This window comes from Scyliorhinus canicula, chromosome 5, assembly GCF_902713615.1.
Source record: "Scyliorhinus canicula chromosome 5, sScyCan1.1, whole genome shotgun sequence".
In the NCBI taxonomy this organism is placed as follows: domain Eukaryota; kingdom Metazoa; phylum Chordata; class Chondrichthyes; order Carcharhiniformes; family Scyliorhinidae; genus Scyliorhinus; species Scyliorhinus canicula.
In genome coordinates this window covers 73,763,536-73,778,039 of record NC_052150.1, presented here as the reverse complement: position 1 = coordinate 73,778,039, position 14,504 = coordinate 73,763,536, and the positions used below count along the sequence as shown (strand labels likewise).

Sequence of the window (14,504 nt, the reverse complement as noted above, 5' to 3'; positions counted from 1 at the left end):
GTGGATAAAAGCCCAAACTCCATCCGCATTTCTGCTGCTCTCTCAACAACCCCGTGTCTGGGGCCTCCGAACACCTCCTGTTCTCCTGCAAGATCTCCTCCACTAGCCTTTCCATCTCCACCCGCACCTGTGCGCCTGTATCGAGATAAACTCCCTCCTCACTACTGCCTTCAGGGCCTCCCACAACGTGGCCACTGAAACCTCCCCCGTGTCGTTCAGCTCCATATATCCCCGAATAGCCGCACCACCCGCTCACAAACCTCCTGGCCCGACAAAAGTACCCCACATCCAACCTCCACTGCAGGCGCTGACCCCCTCCCCGTTTACCCACAAGTATACCCAGTGCAGTCTGTGGTCTGACAGTACAATTGCGGAGTATTCCAAACCGACCAGCCCTGCCAACAACGTTCTATCCAGCACGACAAAGTTAATTTGGGAGTACACCCTGTGCACATGGGAGAAAAACAAAAATTCCTTCACCCTCGGTCTCTCAAACCTCCATTGATCCACCCCCCACCATGTGCTCCATAAACCCCTTCAGCTCCTTTGCTACCGCCAACACCCTCCCTAACCTCGGACACGACCGATCCTACCTTGAATCCAGAACCGTTTTAAACATGCCCCCCATTATCAACCAGTGTGAGCACAGATCAGGGATCATTCCCAATACACACCTCATGAACTCCATATTGTCCCAATTTGGAGCATAAATATTCACCAATACCACCAGCATCCCCTCCAATTTCCCATTCACCATAACTTACCTCCCCCCAGAATCTGCCATTGTACTCCCAACTTCAAAAGCTACCCGTTTGTTAATCAATATTGCTACCCACTTTGTCTTTGAGTCTAACCCAGAATGAAATATCTGCTCTATGCACCCTTTCCTAAGCCTTGTGTGATCCCCAATCTTCAAGTGTGTTTCATTCAGAAGAGACACGTCTGCATTTAAACTCCTTAAATGTGCGAATACACGAGCCCACTTGACCGGCCCATTCAGCCCTCTCACATTCCATGTAATCAGTCTGCCGCCCACCCGCCGCTCCCCCCAATGAACTTATCCTTTCTTGGGCCAGCCTCCAGCCCGCATCCCACACCCCCTCAGGCCCACTCTCGATGTCCAGCGTTATCAACTCTCCCCATACCACACCTTACATACCCCTCCCCTGTCAGTAGTTCTCCCCCCCTCCCCCACCACAAAATAACAATCCCAACACCCATCAACACTCTAATCACCTGCTCACCCCCCACTGTGCTTCCGTGAACTAGCCCACCCAGCTAACCTGGTAGCCCCCGCCCATGGCACCTACCCCACTGCTGATTCCCCCCTCCCCACCCCCCCCCCCCCCCCCCCCCACCGCTCAAACATCATCCCAGTGCAAACAAAACAACACCAACCCAAACACAAAGAAAAGAGCAACCACCCATCCGCCACAAAGGAAAAACACGGGGCAATGGCCCCGGAAGTAAACACAAACAAACAGAAAGGAACAGAAAATGAACATCTCCTCAAAAGTTCAATGTCCTCCTTCTCTTGCCAGTCCATTGTCCCTGACAAATTCTATCGCTTCCTCTGGCGTCCCAACCTTTATTGTTCGAGTGGTGAAATCAGTCCATGAACCCTTGTTCATTGGTATTTGTTTCTCAGACTCATTTTCCTCTTGACCTCAGTGTCCTCAAAGAATCAGGAGGTTCTTCCAAGTAGATCTTTTCTGAAAAAGGGTCTCCAAGGCATTGACATCTGTGTTACAGTTCTTATGGTAAGCCTTCAGGGTATCTTTGAAACACTTCCTTTGTCCTTCCTTGAGCTGGGCAAAGACGATTTGCTTCGGCAGGCAGGACTCTGACAACCCAGTGAGGAACCTGACCAGTTGTTGTGTAAACAATTAATAAAGAATATTTATTAACGTGAAAGAAAAAATAACATGACAAAAGACTAATATACACTATATACTTAAAATTACCTGTTTAGTTATTGATATATTTATCAGAAGTTACCTCTTGTTACCAAAATATACCCATATTACCTGAAATCACTGGGGCACCAATTTTCTCACATAACATCCAAAGATAGTAATTCTATGTATGCCAAATCCAGCTGATAGTTACCACACAATATTGCTTAGGTAACCAAGTCTGGGAAACCTCTCTACCTGGTTCAGCAAAGGCACAGAGCAGCATCTTTTAGACGAGAATATCTGCAATCTGCCACGGCTCTAAATGTTATGTGGAGCAGGCCTCCGTGGTTCGGACCATAGATGGAACTGGCCTGCCTGACTTTTGGATGGAGAACTAGTCTCCTTCCCCAATGAGGGTACTAGCTGTCTACATTTATCAAATTCCTTGCCTTTAGAAGTTATCATTTCTATAGCCCTAACGATCTCTGGCAAACAATATGTCTGATATGGTCATTTGCATCTCATTGTCTCCAGATGTCTGTTTATCTTATTCCTGGGCAAATCGCATCTCATTATTCTTCTAGACGCCTGCTAGTCTTGTCACTTGTCTGTTATTTTGTTTTCATCTCAAGTTCACTGTTAACCTCATTAATTTCCAAAATTCCTAACACTTGTGTGTTTCAATAAGATCACCTGTAAATTCTTCTAAACTCTAATGGGTATGGACCCAACCTGTTTAATCTGTCTTCAAAGGATAAGCCTTTCATCCCAGGAATGAGTTGAGTGAACCTTCTCTCTACTGCTTCTCAGGCAATTATGTATGTTTTTTCAAGTAAAGAGATCAAAACTGTACACAGTATTCCAGATATGGTCTCATATCAGATGCAATAAAACATTATAACTTTTATAATCCATTCTCCTTGCAGTAAACACCAACAATCCATTTGCCTTCCTATTCAATTGCTGTACCTGCATACTAACTTTTTGTGATTCCTGTACCAGGACACTCAGATGCCTCTGTTTGACCAGAGTTTTGCAATCTCTCTCCATTTAAATATTTTCGTGCTTCTTCCTACCAAAGTGGACAAGTACACATTTGACCCGCGACCACACCTGCTTTCAGCGTTCGTGAAAACGGCCGCAAAGTGCCCGTCCCGGACAACCATGGCACCGATTGGCACGGCCGCACCACGGCCGTGCCAATGGTGGCATGGGCACCGATCGTGGGCAGAGGGTCCGATACCCGCGCACTATTTGTTTTTCTGCCGCCCCGCAGGATCAGTCCGCGGGGCGGCTGAGGGGCATGGTGGCCCGCGCATGCACGGGTTTGACACGTCTGCATGATGACGTCATCCGCGCATGCGCGGGTTGGAGCCGTCCAACCCGCGCCTGCGCAGCTGACGTAATCGTGCGCGTCATCCGCGTGATGCTTGGCGCGCGGACTTAGTGACGGTCGCTAAGCCCGCGATGCCATGTTTCACGGGGCCCCGCTGCTAGCCCCGCCTGGGGGGGAGAATTGGGTCCCGGGAGGGGGCGCGGAGGCTGCCGTGAAACACGGCCAGTTTCACGGCAGCCTTTACGACTCTCCGCATTTGCGGAGAATCACGCCCGGAATTTCTCACCATTGTGCTTTCAGATGAATGGAGCTTGCAGGGACTATTCGTCACGGGAGTTCGCCCCTCATTAATCGTGGAAAACTTGTCTAGCTCCTCACCCTCGGTGCGGCTCTGAAAAGAACCTTTTTTGGTGTGTTGTGTTGGGTTTAACTTTCCATCTTTATGGTTTCTGGCACGTTTAGAAATGGATTGTGCCCTTTTCCAACTTTGTCCAGTTCATTTTGTTCCGCCGATGAGTTTGCTGCAACTTACAGCAGTGGAACCACTGTTGGTGATTGTCTATGAAGTCCCGCACCCATAACACATTCCGTGCCCTTGCTACCCTCAGTACTTCCTCCAAGTGATATTTCAACAGGGAGTGTACTGATTCATTAACGTAGGACGGACGGTAGGTAATCAGCAGCAGGGTTGCCAATGCCCATGCATGTAGGTTTAGTACGGTTTCCCAGCTTTCTTACTGCATGCAAAGAGTGGAATCCATTGGATAGTTTGGTTAGTGAGGGGAGGTGGTGGTCGAGTGGCATTGTCACTAGACTAATCCCGAGACCCAGGACTCTGCTCTGGGGACCCAGGTTGAAATGTGTATTCAATAAAATCTGGAATTAAAAGACTAATTATTACCATGACACCCTTGATAATTGCCATTAAAAACCTATCTGATGCACAAATATCTTTTAGGGAAGGATAACATGCCATCCTTACCTGGTCTGGCCTACGCATGACTCCAGACCCACAGCGATGTGGTTGACTCTTAATTGCCACTCTGTTCAATGGTAATTAGGAATGGGCAGCAATTGCTGGCCCTTGCTAGCGACACATATCATGAAAGAATAAAGAAGAAAAACGATTCAGTGAGATGGGACATGGTTTGTGTTGTCCTAAGGATATTTGCCATCATTACAGAAATTCCATAGGTGAGAATTTGAGATGCAATGACCCTGCCCAGTTTGAAAGCAGTTGAGGAACATCCAACTCTGATGTAGTCAGTTGATCCGGGATCACAAAGCAGTGATGGATGCTATAGAACATAGAACATTACAGTGCAGTACAGGCCCTTCGGCCCTCGATGTTGCGCCGACCTGTGAAACCACTCTAAAGCCCATCTACACTATTCCCTTATCAAGTCCCTCAGCCTTCCCTCATAAGATCTTCCCTCCATACCAGGCAACATTCTGGTAAATCTCCTCTGCACCCTTTCCAATGCTTCCACATCCTTCCTATAATGCGGCGACCAGAATTGCACGCAATACTCCAAATGCGGCCGCACCAGAGTTTTGTCCAGCTGCAACATGACCTCAAGACTATGGTGATTATAGCATCCCATTGTCCGCTCTTCATGCCCGTGACAAGGCAGGGAAAAGCCAAAGGGATCAGGAAAGGTTGACCATTGACTTCGCTACAAATTTTGCTTTGAAGTTAACAACATTGACCTGGTATTTATTTCCAACAGAAAGACTTCCATGACCAAAAGCTGTACAGGACAAGGGTTTGGGGACCCACCTGTGATGCAAATGATAATATAACTGATGTCTGGAAGCTGCCTGAACTTAAGATTGGAGATTGGCTTCTGGTTCAAAACATGGGAGCATACACTGTCAGTACCTTAACCACTTTCAATGGCTTTGATGGACCCACGGCACATTATGTAATATCCAAGAAGGCTTGGTAAGGAAACAAACATATCATTTCCTCAAAATTAGAGAACAGAAAATTGTACTATTTTTAAAAAAAAACATTTTATTAGGGCATTTATGATTTTATGACAACAAAAATATACAAATAAAAATGTAAACATAGTTCCGTGCATAACACCCCCAACCAACCACCATACACAGCCAACATGGCTTATACACACAGTTCCCCAATCCCTCCATCTCCTCTTGCTGATCCCGCCTAACCTAAACTGAACTAAACTAACCACCCCCCCCCCCCCATGTCCCCTAACACTGCCCTCCCCCCTATTGTATCTGCTCACAGTTTAGTTTTCCCCGAAGAAGTCGATAAATGGCTGCCACCTCCAAATGAACCCTAATATTGATCCTCTCAGAGCAAACGTAATTTTCTCAAGCCTGAGAGATCCAGCCTGAGAAACCCATGGGGCTCCGAGTCCCTCTGGTATGATATCATCCGTCTCCGGGCTACCAAGGAGGCAAAGGCCAAAACATCAGCCTCTCTCACCCCCGGTGTCATCCCGGGTCTTCTGACACTCCAAAGATCGCCATCTCTGGACTTGGGGCCACCCTCGCTTTTAGCACCGTGGACATGACGTCGGTAAATCCTTGCCAGAATCCTCAAAGCTTTGGACATGCCCAAAACATGAGGACATGATTTGTGGGTCCTCCCTCACACCTCCCGCATCTACCCTCCACCCCATAAATCCTGCTCATCCGGGCCACTGTCATGTGTGCCCGGTGAACCACCTTGAATTGAATCAGGCTGTGCCTGGCACAGGATGAGTACATGTTGACTCTACTCAGAGCATCCTCCTACAGACCTGCCTCTAGCTCCTTACCCAGCTCAGCTTCCCACTTGCGCTTTACCTTCCCTATCTGGGTTCCCTCCCACACCATGAGCTCTTGAGAAATATCCGAGACCTTCCCCTCCCCCACTCCCATTTTTGAAACGACCCCATCCTGTATCCCCTGGGGCGGTAGAAGCGGAAAGGTCAAAACCTGCCTTTGTACAAAGTCCCTCACCTGCAGATAGCGAAACCCATTCCCTCCTGGTAGTTCAAACTCCTCCTCCAAATCCTCCAAACAAGGAAAGCTCCCATCGATAAACAGAACCCCCAGCCTCTCAATCCCTGCCCTTTGCCACCTCCGAAACCCCCCATCTAACGTCCTCGGCACAACCGGTGATTGCCACAAATTGGAACCCACACCGACACTCCCTCCACTCCCATGTGCTTCCAGCACTGCCCCCATACCCTCAGAGCCACCACAACCGACTACCGAGCCGGCGGGAACGGCAGAGGTGCCGTTACCAAAGCCCCTAGACTTGTGCCCCCACGTGATGCCGCTTCCACCTGCTCCCACACCGACCCCTCACCCACTACCCACTTCCTGATCATAGCTATATTTTCCGCCCAGTAATAGTTCCAAACGTTCGGTAGTGCCGACACTGGAAAAAAAACAAAATCTCGGGAGAACCGTCATCTTTATGGTCTGTACCCTCCCCGCCAGTGACAACGGGAGCATGTCGCACCTCCAAAAGTCCACCTTCATTTGCTCAACTAACCGGGCCAGATTTAATTTATGTAACTGCTCCCATCCCCTGGATTTCCAAGTCGAAAACTCCCTCCCAACACTTTAAGCAGCAACTCCCCCCAATCTCCTCTCCTACCCCCTCACCTGGATCACAAAAACCTCACTCGTACCCATGTTCAATTTATACCCCGAAAACCTGCCAAATTCCCCTGCGATCTGCATGATCTCTCCCATCCCCCTAACGGGTCAGAAATATATAGGAGTAGGTCGTCCGCATACAACGAGACCCTATGGTCTACCCCCCATCCCCCGCTCCAATCCTTTGACGCTCTCAGCGCCATCACCGATGACTCTATAGCGAAGGCAAACAACAGTGGGGAGAGTGGACATCCCTGCCTTGTTCCACAGGCTCAGTCTAAAATGGTCAGAGCTCACTCGGTTTGTCCGCACATTCGCCACCGGTGACCGGTACAACCACTGGACCCAGTCTACAAAGCTCTGTCCAAACCCAAACTGCCCCAGGACCTCCACCAAATAATTGCAATTCACCCGGTCAAAGGCCTTCTCCGTGTCCATAGCGACCACCACCTCCACCTCCCTCCCCTCGGAGGGCATCAGAGAACATACAGTGCAGAAGGAGGCCATTCGGCCCATCGGGTCTGCACCGACCTACTTAAGCCCTCGCTTCCATCCTATCCCCGTAACTCAATATTGCCTCCGAACCTTTTTGGTCACTAAGGGCAATATATCATGACCAATCCACCTAACCGCACGTCTTTGGACTGTGGTGGGAAACCAGACCACCCTGAGGAAACCAACACAGACACAGCGAGAACGTGCAGACTCCACACAGACAGTGCTGACATTCAAGAGCCTTCTAACGTTGGCCATTAACTGCCTTCCTTTGACAAATACCGTCTGGTCCTCCCATATCACCTTCGGAACACAATCCTCTATCCTCAAGGTCAAAATCTTGGCCAGCAATTTGGCGATTACATTTAGTATGGAGATTGTATGACCCACATTGTTTTGGGTCCTTCTCCCCCTTCAGAATCAATGCAATCTAAGCCTGTGATTTTGTTGGGGGAAGAACACCCTGCTCCCTTGCCTCATTAAACACCCTTACCAGCAACGGACCCAGCACCCCCGAAAACGTCTCAAAATTCCACTAGGTATCAGTCAGGCCTCGGAGCCTTGCCCAACTGCATGGCCCCCAATCCCTCTACTACTTCAACAATCCCGATCGGGCCTCCCAGTCCCTCCACCAACCCTTCCTCCACCTTCGGAAACTCCAAACCCTCCAAGAATTGCCTCATCCCCACCACTCCCCCCTCTGGGCTTCCGAGTACCTTCTGTCCACCTGGAGAATCTCCCGAACCAACCTATCCATCTCTACCCACTCCACCTTCTCCCTATGAGCCTGTATCAAAATAAACTCCCCCCTCACTACTGCCTTCAGTGCCTCCCATACCGTTGCTGCCGACACCTCCCCTGTGTCATTTATCTCCACATAATTCTGGATGGCCTCCCTTACCCGTACACACACCTCCTCATCCGCTAACAGTCCTACATCCAATCTCCAGTGCTGGCGCTGGCCCCGCCTCCTTGCTCAGCCGTAAATATACCCAGTGTGGGACATGGTCCGACACAACGATCACCGAATACTTGGCATCTACCACCCCTGCCAGGAAAGCCCTGTCAATTCGAAAAAATCGGTCCAAGAGTACACTTTGTGCATATGGGAGAAAAAAGAAAACTCCTTCGACATTGGCCGTCCAAACCTCCACAAATCTACCCCTCCCATCTGTTCCCTTAACCCCTTTAGTACCTTCGCCGCAGGTGGCACCCTCCCTGTCCTCGAACTCGACCGTTCCTACCCCGGATCTATAACCGTATTAAAATACCTCGTCCCCCCCCATGATCAGCTTATGCGAGTCCAGGTCCGGGATCTTCCTCAACACCCACATCATAAACTCCGCGTCATCCCAGTTTGGTGCATAGATATTCACTAATACCACCGGCATCCCCTCCAGCTTCCCACTCACCATAGCTTACCTACCCCGCAAGTCCGCCACTATGCTCCTTACCTCAAATGACACCCGCTTATTAATCAAAATCACTACCCCCCCTAATTTTAGAGTCTAGCCCCGAAGGTAATACCTGCCCAACCCACCCCTTCCTCAGCCCAGTCTAATCCACCACCCTCGGGTGTGTCTCTTGTAGCATTGCCACGTCCCCCTTTAAACCCGTCAGAAGCGCGAACACGCGAGCCCTCCTGGCCGGCCCAGGCCCATTCAGCCCTCTCTCATTCCATTTGATCAGCCTGGCCGGGGGGCACCCCCCCAACCAATCAACCATAACTCTTCTTCGGCCAGCCTCCAGCCCGCATCCCGTGCTTCTCCAGGTCTGCCCTCGGGCACCCGCCGTCATCGACCCCCAATCTGTATCCAAGCGCCAGTCCCTCCCCTGTCGGCAGATCAATACCTCCCCGTCCCCCCGCCATAACTAAAGAACAATCCCAACCCCCCCAAACAAGCTTATCACCTGCTCGCCATCCACCATCCCACATTAAGAACGAAGGTAACCTGCATACAAAACTGAGCAACGTCTCCAAACTTAGTGCAAAATAATACATGAAAACCACAAGAAAGAAAGGAGATTTAGCAGCAGATCACAAACACAACTACTCGCCCGAGTTCAATATCCTCCATCACCTGCCAGTCCCCTGTCCTTTTACAAAGTTCATCGCCTCATCTGATGATCCAAAGTAAAGCTCCTGGCTTTCCTCATAAGTGACCCACAGACGTGCTGGGTACAGCATACCAAACTTCACCCCCTTCTTAAAGAGGGCCCATTTAACTTTGTTAAAACTTGCCTTTCATTTGGCCAGTTCTGCACTCAAGTCTTGGTAGATACACAGTTCGTTGCCTTCCCATGAATAGCTCCTCGTCTGTGTGGCCCACCTCGAGATCTGTTCCTTGTCCAGGAATCAGTGCATTCACACCACCATCGCCTTCAGTGGCTCATTCCTCAGCAGCTTCTTCATAAGCTCCCTGAGCGCCCTGTCCGCCACCAAGGGCCGAGCAAACGCACCTTCCCTTAGCAGCTTCTCGAACATACTGCCACATATGCACCTGCGTCCTATCCCTCCCTTCCTTCCGGCACCCAACGATCTTCAGGTTATGGCTGCGCGATCTGTTCTCCAAATCCTCCACTTTCTCCTGCAGCCTTTTCTGGTGGTCTTCCATCAGCTCCATCTCCACCGCCATCGCAGCTAGCTAGTCATCGCGCTCAGCCACCGCCTCTTCCACCTTCACGATCGCCTGGCCCTGGGCTTCCAATGTTTGCTCCACATGGTCAATCCCGTCTTAATCGGATCCAGGTATTCAATTTTTTGCTGAGCGAGTTTCTCCTGGAGAAAGACCACCAGTTGCTCCGTAGACCACCGGGCCGGCAGTTTCAGTCCCTGACCCTCTGCCATATTCTCCTGTGCTGCAGACTCCACTCCCGACTTCGACCAACATTCATTCCTTTTCAGACCACTTCTGGTCCACGAATCCATACACTGGTGGGGAATCCTTCTTCTCTAATTCACCAGTCTCCTGTTTTGTCAATCAAATCCACCGTTATCCAGGGGAACAAGGCTAAAAGGTCCACCACAAGTGGGAGCTACCAAATATGCGACCAATCACTCCATGGCTGCCACCGGAAGTCAATATTGTACTATATTTCTTCACAGTGATCTATTGCACACAAATTCCTTTGCATGGTCATGTTTGCATTTTCATGAATTAATTTGTAACATTTCCCACAAAGGGAAACTGTCCAGAAGATAAAGAAAAGAAATGAATCTCCTGCATAAGAACAGAACAGTGTGGATGCTCACTGACTGAGACGGTGCTGAATATCCCTTTTCATCTATTATCAACAACAATGAGATGGTGAAAACAATTCTGATTTCTCCAGCATCTGCAGTGCTTCGAGTTGTCTTGTTCCCTGTTTTGCCATGTTTTAAATGATTAAGAATCAATGTTTATTGTAGTGGAACTTGTTTATCATAAATCATCATTTAACTTTGCACTTTCCAATGATTTGCTAAGCAGCCGAATGGGAAAAAGCAATCCTAAAAATGTTATTTGAATTTACCTGAAACCCCTTATTTAATGTTTGATTATGCTCCCATAGAATGAGAAATGGGAAAGTGATTAATTTAATCATGTGATGAAATCTTTCTAATTTTATGTATCAGGAAATCGGGATAATATGAAAATCAAGGAAATCCAGTAATTGGGAATGTGTCTGCTGGTTTTATGTTTTTTTTAAATTATTTAAATATGGAACCCATGTAGTGGTAGAGTGGTTTGGCTAGGTTGATGGAACTTGTGCTTTGGATCTGTTGAGAAGCTGGCAACATGGTAAAAAGATGTTTACTCAGGCAAGCTGATAACAATGGAAAATATAATGTCAATGTTTTGAGTAAAGACCATAAGACCATAAGTCACAGGAGCAGAATTAGGCCACACGGCCCATCGGGTTTGCTCCACCATTCAATCATGGCTGATATTTTTCTCATGCCCATTCTCCTACCTTCTCCCCATAACCCCTGATTCCCTCATTAATCAAGAAACTATATGTCTGTCCTCCACAGCCTTCTGCAGCAAAGAGTTCCACAGACTCACCACCCTCTGGCCGAAGAAATTCCTCCTCATCTCTGTTTTAAAGGATTGTCCGTTTAGTCTGAGATTGTGTCCTCTGGTTCTAGATCTTCCTACAAGTGGAAACATCCTCTCCACATCCACTCTATCCAGGCCTCACAGTATCCTGTAAGTTTCAATAAGATCCCCCCTCACCCTTCTAAACTCCAACGAGTACAGGCCCAGAGTCCTCAACTGTTCCTCATACGACAAGCTATTCATTCCAGGGATCATTCTTGTGAACCTCCTCGGGACCCTTTCCAAGGCCAGCACATCCTTCCTTAGATACAGGGCCCAAAACTGCTCACAATACTCCAAATGGGGTCTGACCAGAATCTTATACAGCCTCAGAAGTACATCCTGGTCTTGTATTCTAGCCCTCTTGACATGAATGCTTATGTTGCATTTGCCTTCTTAACTGCCGACTGAACCTGCACATTATCCTTAAGAGAATCATGAACAAGGGGCGGAATTCTCCGCAAGGCCCGACGCCGTCGTGAAACCCGGAGAGGTTCACGACGGCGTTGGAAGCCTCTCCCGGCCCCCTAATCTCCCCTCCCCAGGGGGATAGGAGGGCCATACCGGGAAACTCGGCCGTCGGGCCTTGTCCCTGGCTTCAAGGCCTGGCGCGCCAAGAATGACGCGGCAGCGCCTAATGACGTCAGCTGCACATGCGCAGATTGGGCAGCTCAAACCCGCGCATGCGCGGTTGCCGTCTTTCCCCTCAGCCGCCCCGCAGGACGTGGTGGATTGATCCTGCGGGGCAGCGGAGGGGAAAGAGTGCGTCCCCTTGAGACGCCGGCCCGATGATCGGTGGGCACCGATCGCGGGCCCGTCCCCTCCCGAGCACAGTCGTGGTGCTCGATCCCCTATCCGCCCCCCACAGGCCCCACACTTACCTGGCACGCCATGTTCACGACGGCAGCGACCAGATGTGGTTACCGCCGTCGTGAACAGGTCGGGAACGGCAGGCCGCTCGGCCCATCCGGGCCGGAGAATCGCGGGCCGCCATGAAAAACGGTGACCCGAGTTTCTCCGAGCGGTGTGTCGCAAAACCGGACACGCCAGTTTGGGGGGGGGGGGGGGGGGGAGAATAGTGGGAGGTGTGGGAGCGGACCTCCCGCTATTCTCCCACCCATCGTGGTTGCGGAGAATCTCGCCCAAGGACTCCCAAGTCCCTTTGTACTTCTGGGGCGAAATTCTCCGCGGACCGTCGTGACGCCGAATTCCGGCGAGCAAAAGCGGTGCAGATGACTCCGGCGTCGGGGCCTTCTTAGAGGCCGCTAATCTCCGTTCCTGGAGGGGCCAGCATCGGACCGACGCGATACGCGTCATTTTAATGCGCTGCAGAAGTGGCGCGTTGAGAGAGAGAGGATGGGTACCGGCGTGGGGAGAGGAGAGGAGAGGGAGAGGGAGAGGAGGAGGAGAGTGAGAGGGAGAGGGAGAGGAGGAGGAGAGGGAGAGGGAGGAGGAGGGAGGAGAGGGAGAGGGAGAGGAGGAGGAGAGGAGAGGAGGAGAGGAGGGGGGGAGGAGAGAGAGAGGAGAGGAGGGGGAAGGAGAGGGAGGGGGGAGGATGCGGGAGGGGGAGGAGAGTGGAGGGGGAGGAGAGGGAAGGGGAGAAGGGGGGAGAGGGGGGAGGGGACGAGGGGGGAGGGGAGAGGGGATGGGGAGGGGGAGAGGGGGGAGGGGAGAGGGGGGAGGGGTAGGGGGGAGGACCGAGGGGGGCGGGTGAGGGGGGCGATGGGGGAGGGGAGAGGGGCTAGGGAGAGAGGGAGGGGAGAGGGTGAGGGGGGAGGAGGGGGGGAGGAGAGGGAGAGGGGGAGGAGAGGGGGAGGAGAGGGGGAGGAGAGGGGGGAGGAGAGAGGAGGGGAGAGGGAGAGGGGGGAGGGGGAGAGGGGGGGAGGGGGGAGAGGGGGGGAGAGGAGACGAGGCCGGGGGAGAGCAAGGAGAGGGGGGAGAGGAGGTAGGAGGGGGGGAGAGGAGGAGAGAGGGGGTGTGTGTGTGTACCGGCCTTCAGAGGGAGGGGGGGGTGTGGGTAAGGCCTTCAGAGGGAGGGGGAGGGGGGTGGGTTACGGCCTCCAGAGGGAGGGGGGGTGTGGTACCGGCCTCAGAGGGAGGGGGGTGGGGTACTGGCCTTCAGAGGAGGGGGGTTGTGGGTACCTGCCGTCAGATGCTGGGCATCACGAAATAGTTGATCCGGGAATAGTACACGGGAGAGAAGAACGGAAATTCCTTTGCCCTTGGTCTACCAAACCTGCGCATGTCCACTCGTCCCATGCATTCCATAAACCCTTTCAATTCCCTCGCCACCACCGATACCCTCCCCGACATCAGGCTTGACCGGCCCATTCAATCCTCTCGCATTCCATGCCCGCGTAACGCAACCCTTCATGCCCGCTCTCATCATCAACCCCACCTCCTATCGTGCTTCAACAGCCCCGCCCCTATCACCAGTCCTCTCCCTCCCGCAAACAAAACAACAATCCCAACCCTCTTTAACACACTAATCGCCTGCTCACCACCCACTGCGCTCTCGTGAACTAGCCCGCCCAGCTAGCCTGCCCAGTCCACCCATGGTGCCTAACATCCTACATCTGATTCCCCTCCCCCCTGCTCACACTGTCCCATGGTGTAAATAACAATACCAATAAGAAAGAAAGAGAAAAATAAAACACACGGAGGAAACAAAAGGGTCACTGTCTGTGTGGAGATTGCACATTCTCCCCATGTCTGCGTGGGTTTCACCCCCACAACCCAAAGATGTGCTGGTTAGGTGGATCGGCCATGCTAAATTGCCCCTTAATTATAAAAAAATTATTTAGTACTCTGAAATTTATTTTAAAACAGCCAGGAAGCTCGAACCATCCAGAATAAAGCAGCCCGCTTGATTGGCAACCCATCCACCTACTTCAACATCCATTCTCTTCACCAATGACACACAGTGGCAGCAGTGCGTACCACCTACAAATGCATTGCAGGAACTTAGGCTCATTAGGCAGCACAAGCCAAACCCACGACCACTACCATCTAGAAAGCTGAGGGCAGTAGTCACATGGGAGCAGGTCATGATCTGAAAGTTCCCCTCCAAGA

General features: G+C 51.1%; 1 protein-coding gene across 1 annotated transcript in view; it reads left to right on the top strand.

The window, feature by feature from the left end:
• Window positions 1-11,266, top strand: part of LOC119966051 (ornithine decarboxylase 1-like) — a 100,256-nt gene extending 88,990 nt beyond the window's left edge. Inside the window, exons 9-10 of the mRNA XM_038797215.1 lie at window positions 4,965-5,179; window positions 10,537-11,266. Of these exons, the coding sequence (XP_038653143.1) occupies window positions 4,965-5,179; window positions 10,537-10,582 (261 nt within the window). The 3' untranslated portion in view covers window positions 10,583-11,266. The remainder of the gene's footprint in view (window positions 1-4,964; window positions 5,180-10,536) is intronic.
• Window positions 11,267-14,504: the final 3,238 nt, after the last annotated feature.